Consider the following 25,050-nt stretch of genomic DNA (forward strand, 5'->3'; position numbering starts at 1 on the left):
TTAAACCTGGATATCCTTTAATTCGCCCTTTTTCTGATTCGGCTGGATTGGGGTTTTTGCATTGGCAGAGAGCTCGCGTTAGGAAATATTTTTAATACCCTTGTCTTTCCTACAACCCTAACAGAGACTCATAGTGTGGTTGTGGAGTATCTAACAGCAACATATGGACTCTGCTTCCTTGGGTTGAGACAGTGGAATTCCTTCCTGCTTTTTACTGTGTTATTTTGGGCCTACCTGCTAAGGCCATGGGTATAGTCTCCTCTCAGTGGCACATGTTTCCAGAGAGGGCCAAGCAGATGACAGTGGTCTGGGCTGCAGCCTAGGGCTATTTTGAGGCCCTTGGCCAGGCTGCCATTGGGGGCCATGTTGATATGAACTGAACTGCCACCTGAGAACACAATGAGGTCCCGGTCCTTGCTGCCACCGAAGATCACATCTGGGCCCGATGCCCTGCCACAGCTGCGGTCTGTGTTGAGACCCATGGTCCAGGCTGCCACCAGGGCCAATGCGGAAGTGTGGGGGGGGGGTCTGTGCTTCCACCTGAAGCCATGCTGATGTCTGTAGGCTGTGCTGCCCCCAGGGATCATACTGATCTGAGCAGCCTGTGCTGCCACAGATGGAGATCATGCTGATGTCTAGGCCTGAGCTACCACAGAGGGTCATATCTGGGTCTGTGATCCTACTGCAGCTAGGGTCTGCATTGATGTCATGGTCCGAGTTACCACCAAAGGCTATGGGGATGTCCATGGCAGATGCTACCACCTAAAGCCATGTCGCTCTCCGTGGGCCATGCAGCCACTGGGAGCCACCTGAAGCCATCTTGATGTTTGGGTTCTAGGCAGCCCCCTGAGGGCCTTGTCTGAGTCCATGGTCTTGCTCTAGCAGGGGTTATATTTGTGGTCTGTGGTCACCAGATACCGAGGGGAGCCCATGACCTGTGCTCCCATTGAGTACAAAGAGCAAGGAAGCTACTTCTGCCATTACATGGATGGCTGCAGGTGCACCGTTGAAGAGAGACATGGAGGCCCTTGTGACAACTCCTACCCACCCCAGCCTGCCCATCTCAAAAGTAAAGTAACAGCCTAAACAGGAAGCCACCAAAGAAAACTTTTAAAAAAGAGTAACAGAGATGCCACCGAAGAGTAGCTCTCCACAATCGCAGGCTTCTGACAGAGGTGTGAGAGAAGGACTTGGCTGTAGCTCAAGGGCCACTAAGAACTTGACCATGCTCCAGAAAGCATACAGCTAACACAAAGTGAACTCTTCTTTTTTAACCTTTTACTTCTTTTTCAGGGAGGTCACAAGGGGGTAGAGTGGTCATGAGAGGACTGAGAAGGGGTTGTGGTGGGTGGTGTAGGAGGGGCTTCTTTCTATGTGTTGCTTTCACTGGTCAAATAAAGAAACTGCCTAGGCCTTTTGATAGGGCAGCACTTACGTGAGTGGAGTAGACAGAACAGAAAGCTGGGAGAAAGAAAGCAGAGTCAGGCAGACGCCATGGTTCTTCTCTCTGAGACGGACGCTGGTTAGACGCATGCCGGTAAGCCACAGTCAAGTGGTGACACAGATTATTAGAAATGGGCTGGATCAATATGTGAGAGTTAGCCAATAAGAGGCTAGAACTTATTAATGGGCCAGGCAGTGTTTAAATGAATACAATTTGTGTGTTGTTATTTCTAGTTATAAGCTAGCCAAGCAGCCAGGAGCCGGGTGGCGGGAAGCGGCCCACGACTCCTTTTTACAACAGATGATATGGAACTCCCCATCAATAAATATGTTATATGAGGAAAAAGTCTATGCATGTGAGGAAAGGAGACACTCATAAAGATGCAGTGGCTCACAGGCAAGCACTGGGCCCAGCTCCTGGAGTCCAGCTGAAAAGAGGGAGGAGGGATCATATGAACAAGGGGTTCAAGATCATGATGGGGCAGCCACAGAGATAGCTGACCCAAACCAGTGGGAGCTCACAGACTCTGGACTGACAGCTAGGGAATCTGCATGGGACCAAACTAGACCTTCTGAATGTGGGTGAGTTATGGCTTTACCTGTTGCAAGGGAAAGACCTAGCAGTTGGACCAGGACTTATCCTGGATATATGAAGTGGCTTTTGTAGCTCATTCTCTCTGGTGGGATACCTTGCTTGGTCATGATATGGGGGTTAGGGGCTTGGTCCTGCCTCAGCTTGGCATGCCAGACTTTGTTGACTCCCCAAGGGAAGCCTTAACCCCTCTGAGGAGTGAAGGGGGGTTGGGAAGGGGAGAGGTGGGAGGCAGGAGTAGGGGAGGGAGGGGGAACTGGGGTTGGTATGTAAAATGAAAAAAAAAATAAATACATGAAAGAGAAAAGAAAACCTTTCTAATCCCAACGAACCCTCAAGGATTCACTGCATCCCTTTGGTTACCAAGGTGTTTTTTTTTTTAAATTGTAATGCTTTGCGATTCAAAAGATAAACTGCCAGTTGCAAGACGCGCTGCCACAGTGAGGGTCCCCTGCAGCAGCTCTGCTGGGTCTCAGGGCTTGCTGTCCATTTCTGCCTCCTCTCTCCAGGCCCATCTTCAGCTGAGACAGAACCCTCTCCACCCTCAAAGCTCACACCATTTAATCTAACAGTTTATCTCCTAGAGATCCCTATGTTACATTTCCTTTTCACAGTAAAAATTACAAATTGTATTAATCAATTACAGAAAACCTCAACAAACAATAGCAGTGAAAATCTGGTTTCTCATGTATCTTATGCCTGATTGTATTTATATGGACTGACTACATGTGATCATGGTTTGTACATCATGTACTTATACCAAATTGACTTAGAAGTAAGTGCTCATGTAAACTGAAGTTGGTAACTTGGCCCAACTTTATTTTGTTCATAGTAAAACTAAAATTTTGAGGAAAAATATTGATTAAATACAAAAATATATTTAAAAACTGGGACCACATTGGTTAAAAAAATAGAGATGGCTAATGGTTTTGAACTTTTTTGGGACAATTAGCATGAGTTTTAAAAGTGGAAAATTTTTCATTTATATTTTAATTTATATTTACTATTTAATTTAAATTTTAATTTATATATATTAAAAATATATGTACTAAAAAGGTGGCTAAGAAGAGGGAGATCTACTATATGGCTATTAAAATACCTTCATATATACTGAGAAAAACTTTTCAGTGGGGGATAAGCTTGATTCATTGGCACAAGAGGGGGCTTTCTGAATAGAATACTGATAGCAAGGGTATGAAGACCAAAACCTAATAAATAAGCCCTCATCAAGGTGAAAACCTTCTGTATGACAAAGGACAGCATCATTTAGCAAATCAAGAAACAAAACCCAACTAGAAAATGGGATATAGAATTAAGCAGAGTTCTCAAAAGACAAAACACAAATGTCTGAGAAGCACAGTGGAATATTATTCATCTATTAAGAAAAATGAGCTGGGCAGTGGTGGCACACACCTTTAATCCCAGCACTTGGGAGGCAGAGGCAGGCGGATCTCTGTGAGTTCGAGGACAGCCTGGGCTACAAGAGCTAGTTCCAGGACAGGTTCCAAAAGCTACAGAGAAACCCTGTCTTGAAAAAAAAAAAGAAATTTGCAGGTAAATGGATGGAATTATAAAAATTACTGAGTGAGATAACTCCCCATAACAAATATTGTATGTTTTCCTTTAAATGTAGACATTAGTTTTTATATGCTTCTTAGAAAATTTTTTGATATGCGTGCTTCAAGTCAAATAACCACTGGGATTATGTACCTAGTAAGGGACCAGATGGAGAAAGGGAAATAGGATCTATTGCTATGGAGTGGTAAGGGGGAAATTAAAATAGCAGGATAATTAGGAAGGGGGCTGGGAAAGCAGGTAGAGGAGGAGGTAATATGGGGAGGGACAACTACACTACAGGGATTTTGAAAGTTACATGGAAGCCTCTTAATGCAGAAGCTTCCTAAAGCATATACATATAGGAAAGACACCTAAATGAAGTCACCATATATGGGTGAGACAATGCCCCAATTAGACCTCATATGCTACCGTGTAAACCATCTAGTGCCAGGAATGCATCATATGGAGTCATTAGCCAAAAGGGTTCCACAGACCCCCCTCCCAACATCACAGGCTATTTATTGCCAAAGCTATTAGTTGCTCTCTACAACCTGATGAAGATTACACTGCGGTCATTGAACACAGAGAAGATGAGCTGGTTCCTAACTAGAAGCTGCACCCTATCTTGGTCAGTGTTCTATTGCTATGAGGAGACACCATGACCATGGCAACTCTTGAAAAAAGAGAGCATTCAGTTAGGGCTTCCTTATATTTTTAGCAGTCTCATGCACTGCCATCATGGTGAGGAGAATGCAGGCATGAAAGCAGGCATGGTAGCTCAGAGTTCTACCTCTGGATCCAAAGGCAGCAGGAAGAGAGAGTCACTAGGCCTAACATGGACTTTTGAAACCCCCAAAGGCCACCCCAATGACATTCTTCCTCTAACAAGGCCACACCCACTCCAAGACCACACCTCCTCCTTCTCAAGTAGTGACACTCCTGAATAACCTAGCATTCAGATATATGAACATGGGACTGGAGAGATGGCTCAGTGGTTAAGAGCATTGGCTGCTCTTCCCGAGGTCCTGAGTTCAATTCCCAGCAACCACATGGTGACTCACAACCATCTGTAATGAGATCTGGAGCCCTCTTCTGGTATATGGGCATACATGGAGGCAGAATGTTGTATACTTAATAAATAAATAAATCTTAAAAAAAGATATATGAACATGTAGGGGTCACTCTATTCAAACCACCAGACACCCCTACTAACTAGTGTTTATGGTGGCAGACAGTACACCAAAGGCTCCCAGAAGACAAAGGTAATCACCCAGCTACAAACCCTTTGACCTGCCTGCAAGATATACTAGTGCAGTCATGGTACAAATATTATGGGTAACTTTTTTAAAGCCCACTCTATGAGATAGAACCTATATCTGCCAAGAACCTGAGACTAAATAGGTCATAGGCCTGGAGGAATCTATCACAATTATTTTGCTAAAGGAACATATCAATGACTTCTAGTAGCATATTGTTAATCCATATCAGTGCCTTACTCAACTCAACATCAGTGAAACTTCTTCTTGAAGTAGATGAAAATTAACACAGAGACCCACAACTGGACAGTGTGCAGAGAGTGAGAGACTTTGGAGCACCCGGTCATAAGTGGGATATCTTCATCAAATCCCTCCCCTCAGTACTCAGGGATCTATGCAAAAGAGGAGGTGAAGAGCTAGAGGTGATGGATGATTCCAACTAAATAGTATCTTCCAGATAAGACAGAACTGATCCATATACGAACAAAAGAAACTTTTGCATGCATAGTGGCATGCACAGTACCTGCACAGGACCTACATGGGTTCAAGGAGATGCGATCCTATCATTGAGGGGGGAAATGGACACAATTTCCAACTTCTAACCAAGAAGCTAGCTGTTGTGGTTTTTTTTTTTTTTTTCCTGTATAGCCCTGGTTGACCTGGAACTCTCTTTGTAGACCAGGTTGGCCTTGAACTAGGAGCTACCTACTTCTGCCTCCTGAGTGCTAGAATTAAATGCATGTGCCACTACCACCCTGTCTGATATTTTTGAACTGATACCTGCTGGGAAAGGGAACATTTGTTTTCTGCAATGCAGAATCATTTGGTATATTAGCCACACATGAAGGTAGACCCATGCCTGGGAGCAGTTGGCCAATACATAGGAAACTCCATAGGTTTTGTTATTGTTGTTTGCTTGTTGTGTGTGTGTGTGTACTTTTTGTTTTGGCATTATTTAATCTTATTGGACTTTTGCTTGTTTGGTTTTTATTTTATGGGGGTTTTGTTGAGAGATAAACAGAAAAGACACAAATTACCATAGGCAGGAAGTCGAGGAGGATCTTGGAGGAGTTGGGGGAGGGGAAACATGATTAAAATAAATTGAAGGAAAAAAAAATAATTTTAAAAAAGACCTGAACAATTACAGCACCAGTTGACATCCAGATAAAGATGGGAGAATGTCATGGGACCCCACCCCTAGATGAGGAGCTACAAGTAATTTACAATTGCTGAGAGAGGGAGAATTAGTCTTTTCCAGGCATGAGCCTCCTGACTGATTATCCAATGTCAAGTGGTCAGCCCTAGAAACATATGCAGATAGGCAACACGGAATGGATACAGTTAATTGGGTTTGCATATTTGCTTATTTGTATGTATATGCAAGAATGGTTAAAACAAAATAAAACAGGAGGTCACAGGAATTTGGAAAGAGGATGGTTCATGGTAGGGGGTAGAGGGATGAGAGGAAGAAGGAAAATGACTTAATTATATTTTAATTAAAATTTAAAAAAGAATTTACTACAAGCACAAGGAAAATAATCCAGGAAGATCTGAGAAATGCAAGCAAATAAATGATAAGCAAAATGTTGTTTATGTGGTTGGGTCTAAAAACATGACAGCTAATTTACAGGTTAGCAGAAGGAAACTATAAACTGACCAGTTAAACTGAGAGAAGGGATTTACCAGTTAAAATACCCTGAGGCCCTTGAACTATTTCAGAGGAAAGATGTGTATTCACTCTCTATTTACAGTGTACGTCAATGCAGTAAAAGAAATGCTTGAGCAATACAGAACGCTTGACGTCGTGAAGGAAAAGAGTAGTCAGAAAAAGCAAAAAGTACACACAATCCAAACATTTCACTCTTATTCATGGTAAATGCTTTACAATCTTCTGTTGTGAGGGCTCTACTCCCTCCGTGTGTGTGTGTGTGTGTGTGTGTGTGTGTGTGTGTGTGTACGCATGCATGTGTGCGTATGTATGTGTGAGTGTGTGTGTGTGCATGTTCTACAGTGAATTAAACCCAACACATCCTTCATACGTACTTGCAAGCCTGCTGCACTGTGCTGTATCCTCAGCCCTTTCTTTCCTTCTATTTTGAAACAGTGTCAGTAAATCGTTACCGCAGGCCCTGAATTTTTAGCTCTCCTCCCAAACAGCTGGGATTAGGAAAACACGTCACTAGGCTCACTTCCTGTAGGCTTATCTTTGAAAACTCCTTTGCTACGGATTCCGGAAACACAGTGCCTAGAGGGGAGAGTGAAGTGGGAAGACCAGTTTCTTCATTTTGAGATTCGACTAACATACATGTCATAAATGTAAATTCGGGAAATACAGGTATAGTTTCAAATTCTAATCAGAGACAAACGACTTGTTTTTATTACTATTGTCTTCACGGCGCTCTCCGCCCTCAGTCCACCCTTTCATTAGGACGGGGCCTTTCAAGGGTGCTGATGTGTGGCAGGGTATTCCGTTCCAGACAGCGCTCTGCACTACTTCAGCTTGGCCCTTCCACCGCTACTCATCTAGGCCTTCCTGCAGCTACAGGTTAGCACCATCCAATCCATCATCATAAAGCTGCCATTCCAGACCGTTTGTGCTTTTTTTTCCTCTGTATTAGGACAGCCCAGGCACTTTGTATGACTGTTCTCACTACGACCTAGCCACCTATCGAAAGCCAGAGAGACCCAGATTGTTACCATTCTAGTGTCTAGCTTGTTTTCCTTTCCCGTACCTTGGAATTTCTCCGTTTTAAATGGGCGCCTCTATAAAGCCATGTTCTAAATAAGGCTAGCTAGCTAGTTATTTTATCCACCATTATTGTCTGCATAATGAAAAATTTAAGTCTATCATGTTGCTGTCAAAAAATCATTTAAATACATTACATCTATACAAAAGACAAGTTTTGGCCATTGGTGGTGCAAGCCTTTCATCCCAGCACTCGGGAGGCAAAGGCAGGAGGATCTCTGTGAGTTCGAGGCCACCCTGGTCTCCAGGACGGACTCCAAAGCTAGACAGAGAGATCTTGTCTCGGAAAACCCATGATGTTCTAAGGGGTTGAAGTGGTTCTACAAGGCACGATTGTCTCCATCGCCCACCTAGAGCTTGGCTCTGCTGTAGGTAGGCCCGCTTTCGCTAACGTTAGAATGTTCTAGAATTCTCTTCACAGGCCTACCTTGCTTCTGTAAAGCCTACAAGAGAAATGCTTCCCTTACAACTTAAACTCCATGCGGGAAGAAATATTCTCATGTGTTCACTGCTATATCTGTTTTTCCTGGTAATTCAGGTACTCAATTTATTTGGAAAAAAAAAAAAGAAAAAGGAAGCGGTCTTGGCGCTGTGGGTCGGTGGCCGTGGAGTCCCTCTCAAGGGCTCCGCCTAATACATGTGGCAGAAGGCGGCAAGGGGTTCGGCCAGGCGACACCCGAGACTCGCTCATTTTGTTCATTTCAAACCGGTGGCTACACTTTTTGGATTCAAGGGGCCATTTTGTGGCCATAACCTAAATAAAAGTTTTCGAAACAAAACTCTGGACACCATTCAGCACATAGCAAATTTCAGGGGGTCGAGCGCGTGGAGTTGCTGCGTCTGTGGGGACGCGGCCTAGCAGGGCGGCCAGGGGCACCGTACCTCGCGCATGCCCCGTGGCACCCCCTCACGCACCCGGAGGGCAACGTGGGTCCCCGGCCCCCCCCTGCGAGGGCCCGGCGTGGCCGCCCATTGGCTGAGGCCCACTACACGGTCAGGTCACGCACAGTCACCCCCGGCCCCCGCCCGCCACGCCTCAGTGCCTCGGCGACCCCAGCCCGGCTCGCTTCGGGGCTGCGCGTCTCCGTCCTTCTCCTCGCCCGTTGGAGGCCCACAGCGCGTCCAGAGCCGCCCGGGTGAGGCTGCCGCGCAGCCTACTCCACCTCGAGGTGTTTTCACTGAACTCCAGCCGCCATCATGGTGAGTCGAGGGCAGGTGGGGGAGGGCCTGGCTGGAGGCCACACTCCTCAGACGGGGGTGAAATTTGGCTTTTTTGGGGTAGCATGGAGATGAGGCGAAAGGGAAAGGTGGGGTTCCTTGAGGTTTTAGGTTGTGGGGCCCGCCTGACACCCCCAGGGACGGCCCTGTGGACTTTGCGGCCTACCAGCACACCGGGGCTGCTGGGACATGGCTGGAGGCCGGTGGACACGGCCGCCGGGGACCTCAGGTGCTCCGGTCCGGGCCGCGTGCGCAGCCTGGGCCTCGCGCCACATCTCTTTCCCGCCTTCTGGCCTCGGGGCCTGCAGGAGCCCGCCTTGGGCGAGGCCTGGCACAGCCCGCCCCCATCGCGCCCGTCCCCACCTCCACCCGCGCCCCGTCCCCACCCCCCGCCCCGCGCCCCGTCCCCTCCCCCGCCCCGCGCCCCGTCCCCTCCCCCGCCCCGCGCCCCGTCCCCTCCCCCGCCCCGCGCCCCGTCCCCTCCCCCGCCCCGCGCCCCGTCCCCTCCCCCACCCCGCGCCCCATCCCCACCCCGCGCCTCGCCCCACCCCCATCCTTGCCCCGCCCGCTGGCGCAGCCCTGTGGCCGCCATTGGCTAGGCCTTGTAGGAAGTGGCACCTGAGAGGCCAGGTGGTGGCTCTGGGTAGGCTTGTGCGCATGCGCGTGCGGGAGCGGGAACCAGGCAGCTGGCGGCCTGAACCGGAAAGCAATTCTGCTACAATCCCAGCACAGAAAAGGCTGCGGGAGGAGATGCGAGTTCTAGGCTAGCTTGGGCAGGCTATAGAGCCAGGGAACAATATCGAGCGTGTCGGTAGCCATTGTCACATATGTTGCATTTCAATTACACAGGTTTCCCCATTTTAATGGTAAAGGAAGAAAATCTATATAATTTATGACGATGTTAAAATAAGGTTGGACAATTTCATGTAAATATTTTAGTTGTGAAATTACTACTTGTCAATCTCAGTAAGTTAAAATCACAGTACTGTAAAGTACTTGTGAACAGTTTTCTCCATTAGAGTTAGAAATTTGATGACATCAGACTTTCTATCTGGGGCAGTATTTGTAACATACATGGTAATTTGCTTACCATGGTGATTAAATTGATTTCAAAGACATTATCTTGGAATTTTTAGTAACAATATTCTCAGCTTCTAGCTATTTTTGATGTGGATATTCAAATATAATGTTATTGTACTGTGGAGAGTTGATGTGTGATGGCTTCCAAGTTCATTGTTAGTATCTTAATATTTCTCAATTCATTTGGAGGTAGAATTGATAAATTGTCTTATACTTAATAGTTTGTTTTCAATATGCTATTACATTTATTAGTGGATTTTTTTTTTTTTTTTTTTTACCAAGCTCAGTATATTTTGTGGATAATCTCAACTACTGGAGGCAGTAGGGGCCAGGTGCCTAAGGCAAGAGGATCACTTGAGTGCCTCAGTAGTTTAAAGCTAACCTTGGCAACATGAGACACTGTCTTTAAAAATAGACAATAGAAGGCAAAGGAAGGTGGAAATCCATGACTCTGAGGGCAGACTCATCTACATAGCACGCTTCAGGCCAGGCAAAGTTACATAGTAAGACCCTGTCTCTAAATAAATAAAGTTCAAAAATTACACTATCTTGAACATTAAATTCTGACTTAATGATTATTTGGTTGAAGAGTGGTTTTGATCATGTTTTAAAAAGCATCTATTGGTTGTGAGTGTTTTAATAAACTAAGTGAAGCATACAGTAGCATCTCTGCCTGTGGGCCAGGGCTTCTTAAAATGAGTACTTTTGCTTTGTTAGCTTTGAGTGCCACCTACTGGATAAGGGCCAGGGTATGGTGTGCCGCCTTTAATACATCATTACACTATTAAGATGAGACAAATTTTATACTTAGGAGCCTAAGCCCAAATCAAGTGTCCTATACTACTTGATGCTTTATTTTTCTCATTATTAAATTTTTCTCAAACACCTATCTTAACTTTTATATAAAGAAAATAATAAGACATTTGAGCTCTTTTCTAATTGTTTAATTTTCAAGCAAGGAAATCAAGATCCTGAAAACAGGTACTTTATTGAAGAACGAAAAATCAAGTTCTTCCCCAACAATCATGTTTCTCTTCAATTCTAGGGATATCACACATAACAATTTTTCAGCACATTCTTATACAGGTTTTGGTACCAGCAGTCCTTTGTTGGCTGCGGTGGTGGTTGTAGTTGGTATTATGGGATATTGAAGTAATATCCCTGACTGTCTACCTACCAGATGTCAGATGTTTACCTCACTGGTGATATTCAGAAATATCTCTAGATATTAAGTGCCCCTGAAGCACTGAGAATCAGTGCATTTATTACTTAGACTCAGACACAGTTATCTGGTGAAGTATAACACCTCTAAATGAAAAAGCGTCTATGCCTTGTGTTACAGACATCAGAAATAAAGAAATATTTATCAAATAAATGTAGCCTATTTTCATTCATAAAAGGAGAGACAATTGAGGAGGGGAGTCCTATAAAAATTACAGAACCTTTGTTTATGTTTTGAATTTATTTTTGAATGAAAAATTGAGAAGAGTTGGACAGATTGTTAGGAAAGCAAATCTAGTCAAGTTCTAAAGAGTTGAAGATACATAGCATATGTATCTTAGAAAAAAAAGTAAAATCGTATGACTTTAAAAGAAGGGAAAACATTAATCTTTTTACTCCCTGCCATTTCAGTGTCATGAAATAATTGTTGAAGGGAATTTGCTGTTCAAAGGAATAAGGTTGTTCTTAACTAGGAACACAAAATAGCCTCAGAGCTGGCTTAAGCTTTTGAAATCTGGAAGCCCAACTCTGAAGAGGCCACACCTACTCCAAGGCCACAACCCCTAATCTTTTCAAGAGGTGACTATTCTTACTCAGATTAACACACTGTTTTAAAAAAGATGACTGTGAGAAGCATCATATTTCAGAAAGTACTGCATTCTTTGTTTAATTTCCACACCAGTTCTCTGCTAATTGTTGTCCCTGAAGCTAAACTAAGCTGTATAGGTAGGTGATTTAGAGTAACACTAACTTACATTAACTACAAAAGGTATATTTTTTATATAGTTCGTCATATGCACTTGTGTATATGTATTTTTTAAATTGTTTATTTTCTAAATTACAGTCTGCCACAACTTCTGAGACTTCAAATTCAGCTGTCTCCAGGGAGGCCAGCACCCAGTCTTCATCAGCAGCCACCAGTCAAGGATATGTTTTGCCAGAAGGCAAAATCATGCCAAACACTGTTTTTGTTGGTGGAATTGATGTTAGGGTATTGTATTCATATTTTGTTTGCATTTTAAAATACATTGCGAAGCCAGGGAGTGTTTGGGTGAGAAAAAGTGGGAGTAGTGCTTGAGTCCTGGACTTCCAAGAGGAGCCCTGGCAACAGTTAAGACCCTCAAAAAATTATTTAAAATGTTGTGGATGATGGGATTTGATGTGTAGACCTAAAAGGGTTTTTCGTTGTTGTAAATTTTTTGCAGTTTGGTTTTAACCCATAGAGACTAAAACTACACTCACCAAAATAGAGTAATTTTGGAATACCAGAGATTGACTTGCATATAATCAAATCTCTTTTTCACAATACAATTAGAAATCTTGAATGCTTAGTTTTTACTCTTGGAGTTCATTTATTCTCATAGATGGATGAAACCGAAATTAGGAGTTTCTTTACCAGATATGGCTCAGTAAAAGAAGTGAAGATAATCACTGATCGAACTGGTGTGTCAAAGGGGTATGTAAACATATTTGCTATAGCTACTGTTTATAGAACTGAGCATGGCTGGAGAGATGCCTGGATATCAGACAAGACTCAAAGTGGGCATTCTAACATTAATAAAATTTGTTCCTTTTGATTATTTTATGGATAAAGGCTTTTTTAATCAGTTCATTTTCCTAGTATTTGTATTTTGGTATTTCCTAACTTCACACAAATCTAATAACATGGGTTATTAGATTCCTTTTGCACATTTCACCGTATCTTAAATTTTAGCTGTCTTGCCTTACATGATCTTTGTTAATGAATATTAGCCCATTCTGACTTTAGACTAAGAAAACAAAGTGGTATTTACAGAGGATCTGTTGTCTATGTCTAAACATATTTATGACAGTATATTCATCTTCCATTATCACCATTTCTGCTATTTTATAGAATATTAGATGGTGTAAATCATGGTACTATATAGTTACAATTTTGTATCTCATTTATCTGCTTTCTAGCTATGGATTTGTTTCATTTTATAATGACGTGGATGTGCAGAAGATAGTAGAAGTAAGTAATAGTCTTACAGAAAATTTCTTTAGCAGTGCTTTAGAGTTGAGAAGTACTGGATATTCAGTCTTATGTAAATACAGAGAAAAATAGGCTTTTTTTCTGTTTAAAATAAAAAAATTCTTTTAATTTTTGTCTTTTGAGACAGGGTTTTGCTGTAGCTTTGGAGGCTGTCCTGGAACTAGCTCTGTAGGCCAGAGTGGCCTTGAACTCAGAGTTCTGCCTGCCTCTGCCTCCAGAGTGCTGGGATTAAAGGTGTGCGCCACCACCACGTGGCCAAAATGTAATTTTACGTAGTTTGACAAAGCCGCTTTTTGGGGGGGCCTCTAGCTTTATCAACTAGAGACAGAGTTAGAAATGGGATGAAAGGCTTTACAAAATTTAACTTGATGCTTTGGGATGCTTTGATTAGAGTTCTAAGGCTGAGCACAGTAGTAGTTGCCCAAGTCTTGGAAATGAAGGATTAAATTATCATTTGTTAACTGTTTTTAGTCACAGATAAATTTTCATGGTAAAAAGCTGAAACTGGGCCCTGCAATCAGGAAACAAAATTTATGTGAGTAAAACCAGAAATTGTTCTTGATAAAACTGTCCAGGTTTTCAGAGAACACTATGTAAGTTTTTCTCTTGTTCCTTTTAAAAGGTACTTATCATGTGCAGCCACGTCCTTTGATTTTTAATCCTCCTCCACCACCACAGTTTCAGAGTGTTTGGAGTAGTCCAAATGCTGAGACATACATGCAGCCTCCAACCATGATGAATCCTATAACTCAGTATGTTCAGGTAATAACGGCCTGTATTCTTGTTCTTAGGTTTGTTTAGTCTTTTTAAGCTCTGAAATCATATGCATGGTTTGGATGTTAAGTGTAATACAGTCCAGTCCTTATTGGAATACTTGAAATGGGAGGAATTTCTTTTGTTTATTCTCATTCTTAATTGCTGTTTTCCTCATGCTGAGATGAAATCTGCCTCTGTATAGTTTGTAAGCGTTTGTCGTAGAACCTTGGTGCCACATGAGATATATTCCTTTTTCCCAAAGTTTATATTTCAGACACATAAAATATATATAGAAGAATTTTACTATTGCCTCTTTTTTTTCAAGTTGAAGAAGTTCTTTAAATGTTCAGGAACAGCTTTGCATGTCCTCTTAATTGGTTCTTCCCAAAGAAGATCAGTATCTGTGTTTGACCTGTAGTGAATTACAAATGCCTCCTCATGTAGGTTGTTGACGCCTGGATTTATTTTAGCTCTAAAATTGATAGGTTTTATCTATAAATCATAAGTTTCTTGAATTTTAATTTGAGCTGGGTTAATATTTAAATTTTCCTGCTTACTATGCCTATTTATGCTAAATAACATTCTTGGTATGTTTTACTTTTATGCTTTTCAATTGTAGAGACTGTTTTTGGCAAAAAAATAGTAAAATCATTTTTTTTTGTATGTGGAATATAGACTGCATCTTACCTTATTTTTCTTGTTCAAAATATGTCTTAGAAGAAAATCTATACTTACTCCTAATATTTATTATGAATCATTACTGATATAAGGCATTTGTGTGTTGCTACTACTTGATTTTAGTCAATAAATACTGAAGTATAGAAAACAATGATTTATCCGGGTGTGGTGGACCTCGCCTGTAGTCCCAGCTACTCTGGAAGTTGAGACAGGAGGATCGCTTGAGTCCAGGAGTTCTGGGTTATAGTGCACTATGCTGATCAGGTGTGGGTGTCCATACTAAGTTCAGCATCAATATGGTAACCTCCCAGGAGCAGGGGACCACCAGGTTGCCTAAGGAAGGGTGAACCAGCCCAGGTCAGAAAACAATGATTTAATCACTTCTCCAGTTTCAGATTGTATTTACCTTAACTTTCAGAAATTAAAAGAAGCTGTAGAAAAGTTAGAGCTTTTCTGTTCTGTTAACATTGCTATGAGTACATATTCTGTGACAATATTTTCATAAAGAAACAGAAGATGTTATTTATTGAACTCCCTTATTAGAACTGTATGTATAATTAGTGTATAGCAACTTCCAAAGGGGAATTTTGGCTTAGAAAAGCAGTGATTTAAGTTGTCTTTTTCCTCCTTCCTGTGTAGTGGGTTATCATTTGACAAATATTTTCCTCATATTTCAATTTTTTAGATTTCTGATTTGCTTATATGTATATATATATATGAAAAGAGAAAAAATACTTTTTTGTTGTATTGTGAATGATACTCCTCATTTTCTCAAATTTATTGTATTAATCCAACTTTTCTGTGAACTCTATTCTCAGGCATACCCTCCTTATCCAAGTTCACCAGTTCAGGTCATCACTGGGTATCAGCTGCCAGTTTATAATTATCAGGTATTTTTTTCCTTTAATTGAAAATGACTTTTTTCGCACACATATTTCCCGATTGTGGTTTCCCCTTTCTTTACTCCTCACAGCCCCTGCCCCCATTCATCCTATCCAGATCTACTCCTTATAAACAGGCTTATAAGGTGTCTTAGTGTTCTAGTGCTGTGAAGAGACACCATGACCACAGCAATTATTATAAAAGAAAGCATTTAATAATTGAGGCCAGCTTACAGTTTCAGAGGTTTAGTCCCGTATCAGCATGGTAGCATGCAGGCAGACATAGTGCTGGAGAGGTAGCTGAGAGTTCTACATCTTGGATCCATAGGCAGCAGGAACAGACAGCCCCTGTCTGTCTTGGGCTTTTGAAAATCTCAAAGGCCACCCCCAGTGACACATTTCTTCCAACAAGGTCACACCCCTTTCTTTTTTTTTTATTTAATGATTTATTTTTATTCCATGTGCATTGGTGTTTTGCCTACATACATGTCGGAGAGGGTGTCGGATCCCCTGGAACTTGAACTGCAGATAATTGTCTGCCATGTTGATGCTGGGAATTGAATGTGGGACCTCTGGAAGAGCAGCCAGTGCTCTTAACCACTTAGCCATCTCTCCAGTCCCCCAAGGCTACACCTCTTAATCCTTTCAAATAGTGCCATTTCCTGGTGACCAAGCATTCAAGTATATGGGCCTATGGGGCCATTCTCTTTCAGTCCACCACAAGAGGAATAAAGTATATTAGAGAAAACTACCATAGCAAAATTGAGCCAGGGAGAAAAAAACACAAAAGGAAAAAGAGCTCAAGAAAAGTCACAAGAATTAGAGATCCATTTGTTTGCACACTCAGGAATGTCATAAATAACTAAACTGGAAGCCATAATACATGGGCAGAGGAGCTGGTGCAAGTCTGTGCATGCAACCTCAGTCCCTATGCGTTCTTAAGAGCTTTGATTATGTTGATTTATATAGGGCCTTATTGTCCCGGTGTTCTCTATCCCCTCTGATTCCTCTTCTCCAGCGTTCCCTGAGTACTGAGAAGGACTTGAATAATCAGATAATTTAAGGGAATGTAAAATAACTTGGAGATACTGCTTTGGTCTTTCTTTATATACGATTACTACATAGTGTGCTATATAAATGATCTAAAATTAAAGGGAAGTAGAATTAGTCTATAATTCAGACATCAATATTATTTAGACAATATTATTTTGACAAGGAAAAAACATTTGTTGAGACTGTTTACGAAGATTCCGTATCTTCTGTTCTTATTTCAACATACATTCTTTTATTTCTGTCAAATATCTTAAAAATCCATGCTGACTTAGAAGTTTTTATAAGATAGGTTGAAATAAAAATATTACCCAGTACTTAGAGCACCAAATTTTGATTGATAGTGTATACTTTTGCTAGATGCTATAGAATAGTAGTTCCACGAATTTCTTCCAATAGATGTGACCATATTTATGAGCCACAACTGTAGCTGTAGTAATAATTTCCAAGTGCTCCTGTTTTTTTAATTTTTCTGAATGCCAACTTCCAATTGAGAAAATGTGAGTTTTATATATGGAAGAAATTGAAAAATGCAGATAGTAGCATAAAGGTACCTATCTTTTGTTCTGTTTTGTAATAAGAAATTAAGAGTCAGCATGATAAAGACTATAACATTGTCTTATTACCTTTTTTGAAAAGATGTGTAGGTGTTTAAATAATCTTTGTTTTCTTTTCTTAAGATGCCACCGCAGTGGCCGGCTGGGGAACAGAGGAGTTATGTTATACCTCCGGTAAAATGAATTAGCTGAATGTACTCTGCTTACTTAGTCTTACAGTTTTCTCTAATACTTATTTTGCCTTATTGTGTAGGTTTATAAATATTCTAATTACTTTATTTTAGGTATTTTACTTTGTTATCTCAGTTTTATACTCACATGAGAAAAAAACCTGCTTTTTGTTTTTCACATTATTGTGTGCCCAATCAACAATAAGTTTTTGGTTACTTGTTGGCATGATATATAATCAAGGAAAATATTATTAAATATTAGATTCAGAGTTAGCATGTGGTTTTTCTAGAATCTGCCTGAGTTTGCAACTAATCAAAAATATATAGAAGAGAAACATTTTACCCTAAATATTATTTTATAAAAGGAATATAAGGTGATGCCATCTATCAGTAAACCACCTGAGCTTCTGTTAACTAACTTTCATAAAGATAAAGATTGGATATATGAAAAACAGAGAATTCTCAGTACTCCGTTAACTACATATTATTGTTACTTCAACTCCTACTGACTTTGATGTTGACAGGCATTTTTAAAATAAAAGACTTCATTTTAAAACAGTGTAGTTTTAAACATTTAGTTTAAAACAATTTCTGAAATAGCCTTCAGAATGACTTAGAAATGTATCTTGTTTCTTGTTAATTATACTTTTATCGTTTTAAATTTAGGCTTATACAACTGTTAACTACCATTGCAGTGAAGTTGACTCAGGAACTGAAGTTTTGTCAAATGAATGTTCAGTTCATGAAGCTACTCCAGCCTCTGGAAATGGCTCACAAAAGGCAAACATCTAATTTTATTTACTGTTTTTAAATTTTATTTTATATTAATTAATGATTCTTTGACCTATTTGCCCAGATTTAAAAATGAAAGTTACAACTTGCAGAGCTCAGGGAACTTACCGCTGCAATTAATGTACAAGGAAATGATACCTCAGATACTCAAAACTTGGAGTTTCTGATTCCTTTCTTGGATCGTCTTTTCTAATTGCATTTTTCTTAAATCATATTTTAGTTACTGGTCTATAGTATGATTTGGTAGAATTCAGTGGCCAGATTTCTACAGTTAGTATGATTATTTGCCATGTCTTTTACAGTTAAAAATTTTTATTTAGCTAAATAGTAATATGTATTATTTATGGTAGTCTGTGAAATTATATATTTTTAAAATGGTAATTGTTTGATACCGAATTAAATAGTCCCCCCCCCCCCCGTTGGTTTTTAGAGACAGGGTTTCTCTGTGGCTTTGGAGCCTGTCCTGGAACTAGCTCTTGTAGACCAGGCTGGCCTTGAACTTACAGAGATCTGCCTACCTCTGCCTCCAGAGTGCTGGGATTAAAGGTGTGTGCCACCACCTCCTGACTTATTTCTTTAGTCATATTCTCATCTCAGAATTCTAATTCATATTATTGAATAAAGCAATTGACACGTTGGGAAAAATGAAAAATTTCACAGGACAGATCCCTCATCTGTGCTATAAGAAAACTACTGAACAATAGGATAACAAATTGCCTTATTTGATGCACAGTCTTAAAATTTGAAAATAAGGGCATAGTGATGAACAACTGTAATCCCAGCACTTTGGAGGTATAGCGGTAGAAGAATAAGGAGTTCAAAACTAGCATTGGCTATATGGCCAGTTTGAGGCAAGCCTAGGGTTACATAAGACCCTGCCTCAAAAAGAACAAACTTCACACAAATAAATAAACACATAAAATTAAAATAGCTTGATGAACAATTATACTAACATATCTTCCTGAATATTTTTTGAAATATTAAAATGTTGGATTCTTTCTGTAATATGGAAAAATAAATGCTTCAAAAATACAGTTTTAATAAATATAAATTTTTAAACTTGCTAAAATACTAAATTTAGGAGGACTATATATAAAGCGAACAAATGGTAAGAATTTGATGTTATAAAAGAATTTCTTAGAAGTGTATATGCTCAATATACTTTCAAAAAGCCATTAGCAGTGAATGAAAGATGTAGTCTTTAAACGTCTGTGTTTCAGAAGTCTGTGGACCGAAGCATACAGACGGTGGTCTCTTGTCTATTTAATCCTGAGAACAGACTGAGAAATTCTCTTGTTACTCAAGATGATTACTTCAAGGTAGGACAAGAATAGTATGCAGAATAGAATGTGTGTGTTAATATTGAAACTTAGTTTTTTCTGTAGTACATATATTTTTATAGTGATTAATTGAAGTGTTTATTATATAAACCCTTGGTAAACCATTTTAGTGTTTGAGTTTTACCCAGAGTATTTGGATGCTGTGCAAATCTTAAAATAATAAAGTTTTCTTTAGGGAAAAAAAGTTTTCAGGAGGTTGAGTTGATGAGCTGTTGGGCACTGGCTCAGTGAGTAAAGCACTTACTGAGCAAGTGTGAATTTGAACTCAGAATTTATAAATGCCAGATGGGTTTAGCAGCCTGCCTAGAATTCCAGTCCTCAGGGGTAAAGACAGGATCCTGAGCAAGCTGTGTAGCAAGGTCAGTCCCTACCAGTAATCTGTGGGTTCAGTGAGAAAAGGTAGAATGCAATCAGAAAGACTCCAGATGTTAACCTTAGACTTACATAGTATGCACACAAACTACAGAGAAATGGTTAGTAGTGTAAAAGGTTCATGAGAGTTGGCAGATAAAATAATTACTTGACAACGCAGAAAAATTTGAAATCAGAATGTAATTCATAGCTGTAGGATTAAAGAGAACAAAAGAACTACTTGGTTAATAGATTTGAATATTGTGGAGAATGAAAAGGAGTAAAACTGAGGAGGTTGAAAATAACCAAGTGAGAATTCAACAAAGTTTGGGTTTCTAATATGTTCACATTGCACAGATCACTTAATTTTAGGTCTAGAGTTTTGCTTCTACGTGGTGGTTTTATTTGAGGGTTAGAACTCAGGAAATTGGCCATGCTGTAATCACATGCCTTACTACTGAGCTGTTCTTCCAGTCCCAAGACTTTAATAAATGTAAAATGAGAATGAGTAGAACACAAAGTCTCTAAGGTTCTTTTACTTTTGAGTTCAAATATGAAGTCTATTAATTGGTTCATTGGAGAGAATACTACATTCTGGGGAAGATATTTTGAGATAATATATAAAGGATAGGTGTGTAATATGGATGTCATACAACTTATTTAAAGTATATAATTCAATGAATTTTTAGTATTTATTTATCTGTACAACCATAAGTCAAATTTTAAAATGTCTTAGCCATTCCAGAAATAAACCTCTTGCCTATTTCCATTTCTAACTTACTAGGCAGTGAAAGTTATTATCTACAGTGTGTTTGCAACATAATGAGTAAAAGATGCTCATTTAAAATTTTTTTTCTACACAGTGCAGCATGTCACTGCAGCAGTCAGCTTGCCCCAAAGTTCTAAAATGTGCTAAATGATGTTTGAAAATAGAAGTCTTCAAAATTGAGTTTTTACCTTGTGTTGGAAAGAAAGAATATTTCCCTTTGAACTCTAGAGATTTCTTTCCATCTAGTTAGGAATTAGAAATTAGTAGAGAAACCTGCTGTTGTCTGCTACGTGTGTGTGTGTGCGTGCGCATGCATGCATGCATGCATGCACAGATAAGTCAGAATATTTGTGTGGAGGCCCATAGTAGATGTTGGCATTCTTCGGATCCTAAGCTATTGTACTCCTGATTACAGAACAAGCACATGGAGCCACAGACCTATCATAAGCAACTAAATACTGGTTTTTATTGAAATTGAATGCCGTGTCTATTTCCATCATCATTCTTTTAACTTCAGCCCCGTAATTTTAATTCCTACCTAACGTCTAAAAATGTGTACATTTGTGTCTTAGGTCCCAACCTAAGTGGGATGTTATTCTATTGACATGTACCTGATAATGTGTGTACCTGTGTACATGTGAGGGTACTTGTAGCAGTCAGGTAGACATTGGTGTCTCACCACCTTTTTGAAACAGGATCTTCCACTGAATATTGAGCTTGTCCATTTGGCTAGGCTGGCTGATCTATGCCAGAGGGATTTGCCTGTTTCTGTTCTTCCAGCACTATGATTATATAGTACACCTCTAATACTAGCCTTTTAAAGGGGGTGCTAGGGACCTGAACTCAGGTCCTCAGGCTTGCACAGCAATACTTTGCCAAATGAGCCTCCTCTCCAATCACATAGAGATTTAGGTAGAATGTTCACATAGAACATTAGGTAGAAAAATTGAGAAATTTAAAGTATACAGAAAGATAACCAGTGTATTTGCAAACATACCTTATATAAGAGATTTGAGCAATCTTTAGGTCTTCATATCAATGGGGGAGAGTGTTCCTATGACCAACCCCTTGAGAAAACATTTTAACTATTCTTACCTTTGCTTCATAAAGAATGATACATCTTCAGATTAAAGCTAAGCCTTAAATATACAAGACTTAGAGCTTTTTAATAAAAATGAAGGATTTCAAATTGAAATACAGTACAGTTCTCAAATATGATTTCTGTCAGATGGAATAGTTAATAAAAAAATAGGGGTTTGTTTGTTTCTGTTGGGAGAGTTTTAATTCTCTCTTTAATTGTATACTGGTGCTTTGTCTGTGTGTATGTCTGTACTGCATATGTGCCTGATGCCCACAGAATCTAGATAAGAGTGTCTGATCCTTTGAAATTAGAGTTAACAGTTTGTGAGCTGAAACCACCAGACCATCTCTCCAGACCCAAGCCTTTGGGTTATTTTGTTGTTTTGTTAGATGGTTTTTATTTTGTTTTGCTGGCAAGGTGGCTCATCAGATAAAGGCAGTTGGCACAAAACCTGGTGACCTATGTTTAATCCGTGAAACCTATATATGTTGTAGGAGAGAAACTGACAGTGCACATTGTCCTCTTGACCTCCACATAATGGGCCATGCATGCCTCCTGCATGCATGCTTGTACACACAAAATAAATACTAGGGAAAAAATTTAAAGAGTAGTTTTAACAATTGTACAATATTCTACTGTCTTTGGTTCAGCTGCTAAATCATTAATTATTTAAAATGGTACAAATCGTAACATTTCTGAGTTTACTGGAATTCCTTTTTAATTTTGTCTTTTAACAAAGCCTTACCATTTGGTGCATTTATTGTTGGACAGAGTTCCACCAATTGCCTCCTCTTTCCTCATTTACTATGTTTAAACTTAAACCAACATATTTCATAATTTTAGCTCAGTAGTGATAGTATGGAATTTTCAATGATTTAAAATAATTTTGTCTCTTCTAGGACAAAAGAGTGCATCATTTTAGAAGAAGCCGGGCAGTCCTTAAATCTGATCATCTCTGCTAACTTTCTAGTCTCGCAAGGTTGTTAGTTTTGAATATTAAAAGAGATGGAAAGGTTTTACTATTACAGAATTTTTGACAAATCACACTCAGACTTTGTATTGTATAAAAGTTATATTAGATTGCCCAGTTTTATGTTGAATGTGTTAATTTGATGTTTAAATAGAAACTGATTTTGTGTTCATTATATAGTTGAAAGAAAAATAATTGCAAGTAAAAAAGATAAAAAATAATTTTCAAATAATTGAAAAATAGTTGAAAGGAATAACTTTTAAGACTTAAGGACTTGTAATTAAAATTGGCATTTTAAGAGTTCAAAAGCAAGTACTAATTTTCAAGAAAAAGGATTTTATAAACCTATTTTGGAAGGTCGGAATTTTGATAGTTTGGCTACAAGCAAGCATTTCACTTCTCAACAGGTACCTGAACAGTACAGTATTTACAATATTGTGCTTTACATTTATTATTTGTCTAAACATTTGCCACAAGAGCAGAATTTTTAGAACTGCATTTTTAATCAGTGGAACTCAGTATATAGTTTATTGAAGTCTTCCTTATCTAAGCCCAGGAAACAGATTCTTAATAGTCCAATCAGTGGGTCTTACATTTATACAAAATATTTTACCCTTTTGCTAGAATCCACACAAATGCACATATCTTATTTATTTGGTTGGGATGGTAATTAGGATATCTGAAATTCTGGGTGTAATTTTGTTTAAAGAATCCGAGACAAACTAAACTATGCTAGATGTATAAGCTATTCTCAGTGAGTTAATACTCTTTTTTTCTTAAAATGCTAAACTCAATGGCTGTCTTAAAATTGTGCAAAATACTGGCATTAAAGAGTGCTGAAGATTTTTTATGTCACTTAAAATTTAATCAGAGTATCTGAAAAATTTTTATAAAAACATTCAAAATATAAGTTGTTACAGAGTAAATAGATTTTTATTTTTGTTAGTCTCTTGTATTTCCTTTTGTAAAGTAAAATATGTCCAAAACAGTCAAAGTAGATAATTTTGACATTTCTAAACCACAAAATTTGTTTCATAATTGTATCCCAAGAATGTGGTAGTTAATCTGTTTTTAAATTAGATGATCTCTTAATTGGATATTATATATTGTAACAGCAGAGAGACTCTTTGTGCCCACAGTTGTTTTCAACCTGTATTCCCATTCTGTCAGGATTTGTTCCATGGTATAAGTAGGCAAGTAACAATTGTGAGCAGTTCAGGGGCTAAGCCTTAGGAATGTAGCTCTGGGACGGTACCTTTCTAAAGGGAACAATTGATAGATACCGTCTGACCTGCCATGTACATGAGTTTTACAGTGCCTTGTATTAGCCCTTTCCTTCAAATAGAGTCATGCCACAAGTGTCCATAATGATCTTAACTCTTAATTTCTGTATCTGAAGGACAAAATCTTTTTAAGTCTCCAAGAGGTCAGTGTACCAGAAAACTAGGAAGTATGCTGAAATTTGTTCTTTTGTTTGTCCCTTTTCCCCCATTTGTATTTTTTTTTGTGTTAATAGTCTTGCATGAACCACTCTGTGATTAAATCTCCAGCTTACTATGAATGATATCCTAAATTCTAAAAAACAATTGTAATTGTTGATGTATGACTTAAGGAAAAGTAAGGGAATAAACTTTCATCTGCTGTTTTGTTGGAGTCAAGTATTTAAGAGAAGGGAAAAAGAAAAGTACTGAGCCTTTCAAAATGAATGATTAATTTTAAACTTAAAAGTGTGTTCCTATTACCTATTGCTGATACTATCTTTGCATAAATGAATAAAGCTTTTTTTTCAAAAATATCATTGACTTACTGTCATATCTAAAAAATGATGGGAAATTTTGGTGGATAGTGTATGACAATGTATAAATCCTTGTGATTAAAATTGTAAATGGTCTGCATTTGCTAAGATGGCAGCTAATTATAAAATTTTGTGTCATTTTCTTGCTTTCTGTAGGATATTATATGTGTGTGTACACACACACTTTCACATTTATTTTCATGCCTTAGTCACTTTTATTGCCGTGAAAGGGGCACCATGACCAAGACAACCCTTTTTTTTTTAAAGACATTTTATTGATTGTATATTTTACATGATGCATCCTGGTCCCATTGATCTCCCCATCCTTTCATTCATATCTTCCTTCTGCCCTTGCACCCTCCCTACCTATAAAAGAAAAAAAATATTGTCATAAAAGCTGTAGTGTGACACAATGAGTCAGTCATACAGTGACCTCTTTAATCCATCTTTTCTTGGAAGTGTTTATTGCTACGAGTCATTTATCTGGTTCAAGGCCTCTGGCTTCTGTTGGGCCCTCACTGGGACTCCTTGAATATCCTGGAGTTCAAATATTGTTGTTGCCATGTGTCATGGAGATAATGCAGCTTTGAATCTCCAGGACAGAACTCTACCTGTTTTATATGCTTTGGGTTGTAAGAGGTGAGGCTGATGAGTGGGTAAGTCAACTCAGCCCTGGTTCTGCACCTAGATTGTTCAGTCCGCCACCTCTCCCTCATCAACAGGCATGCTTCCC

General features: G+C 39.3%; 1 protein-coding gene across 1 annotated transcript; it reads left to right on the plus strand.

Moving 5' to 3' along the window:
- The first annotated feature begins 8,483 nt into the window (after positions 1–8,483).
- Dazl (deleted in azoospermia like) lies at positions 8,484–24,315 on the plus strand. Its single transcript, XM_087897876.1, has 12 exons — positions 8,484–8,794; positions 8,877–9,183; positions 11,958–12,104; positions 12,478–12,569; positions 13,055–13,106; positions 13,599–13,662; positions 13,750–13,889; positions 15,380–15,451; positions 17,173–17,223; positions 17,886–17,999; positions 19,232–19,330; positions 22,452–24,315. The coding sequence occupies exons 1-12, from the start codon at positions 8,484–8,486 to the stop codon at positions 22,512–22,514; spliced, it is 1,512 nt and encodes a 503-aa protein (XP_087754002.1). The 3' UTR covers positions 22,515–24,315.
- Positions 24,316–25,050: the final 735 nt, after the last annotated feature.

The sequence above is a fragment of the Myodes glareolus genome, chromosome 18 (assembly GCF_982192425.1).
Source record: "Myodes glareolus chromosome 18, mMyoGla1.1, whole genome shotgun sequence".
Taxonomy (NCBI): Eukaryota; Metazoa; Chordata; class Mammalia; order Rodentia; family Cricetidae; genus Myodes; species Myodes glareolus.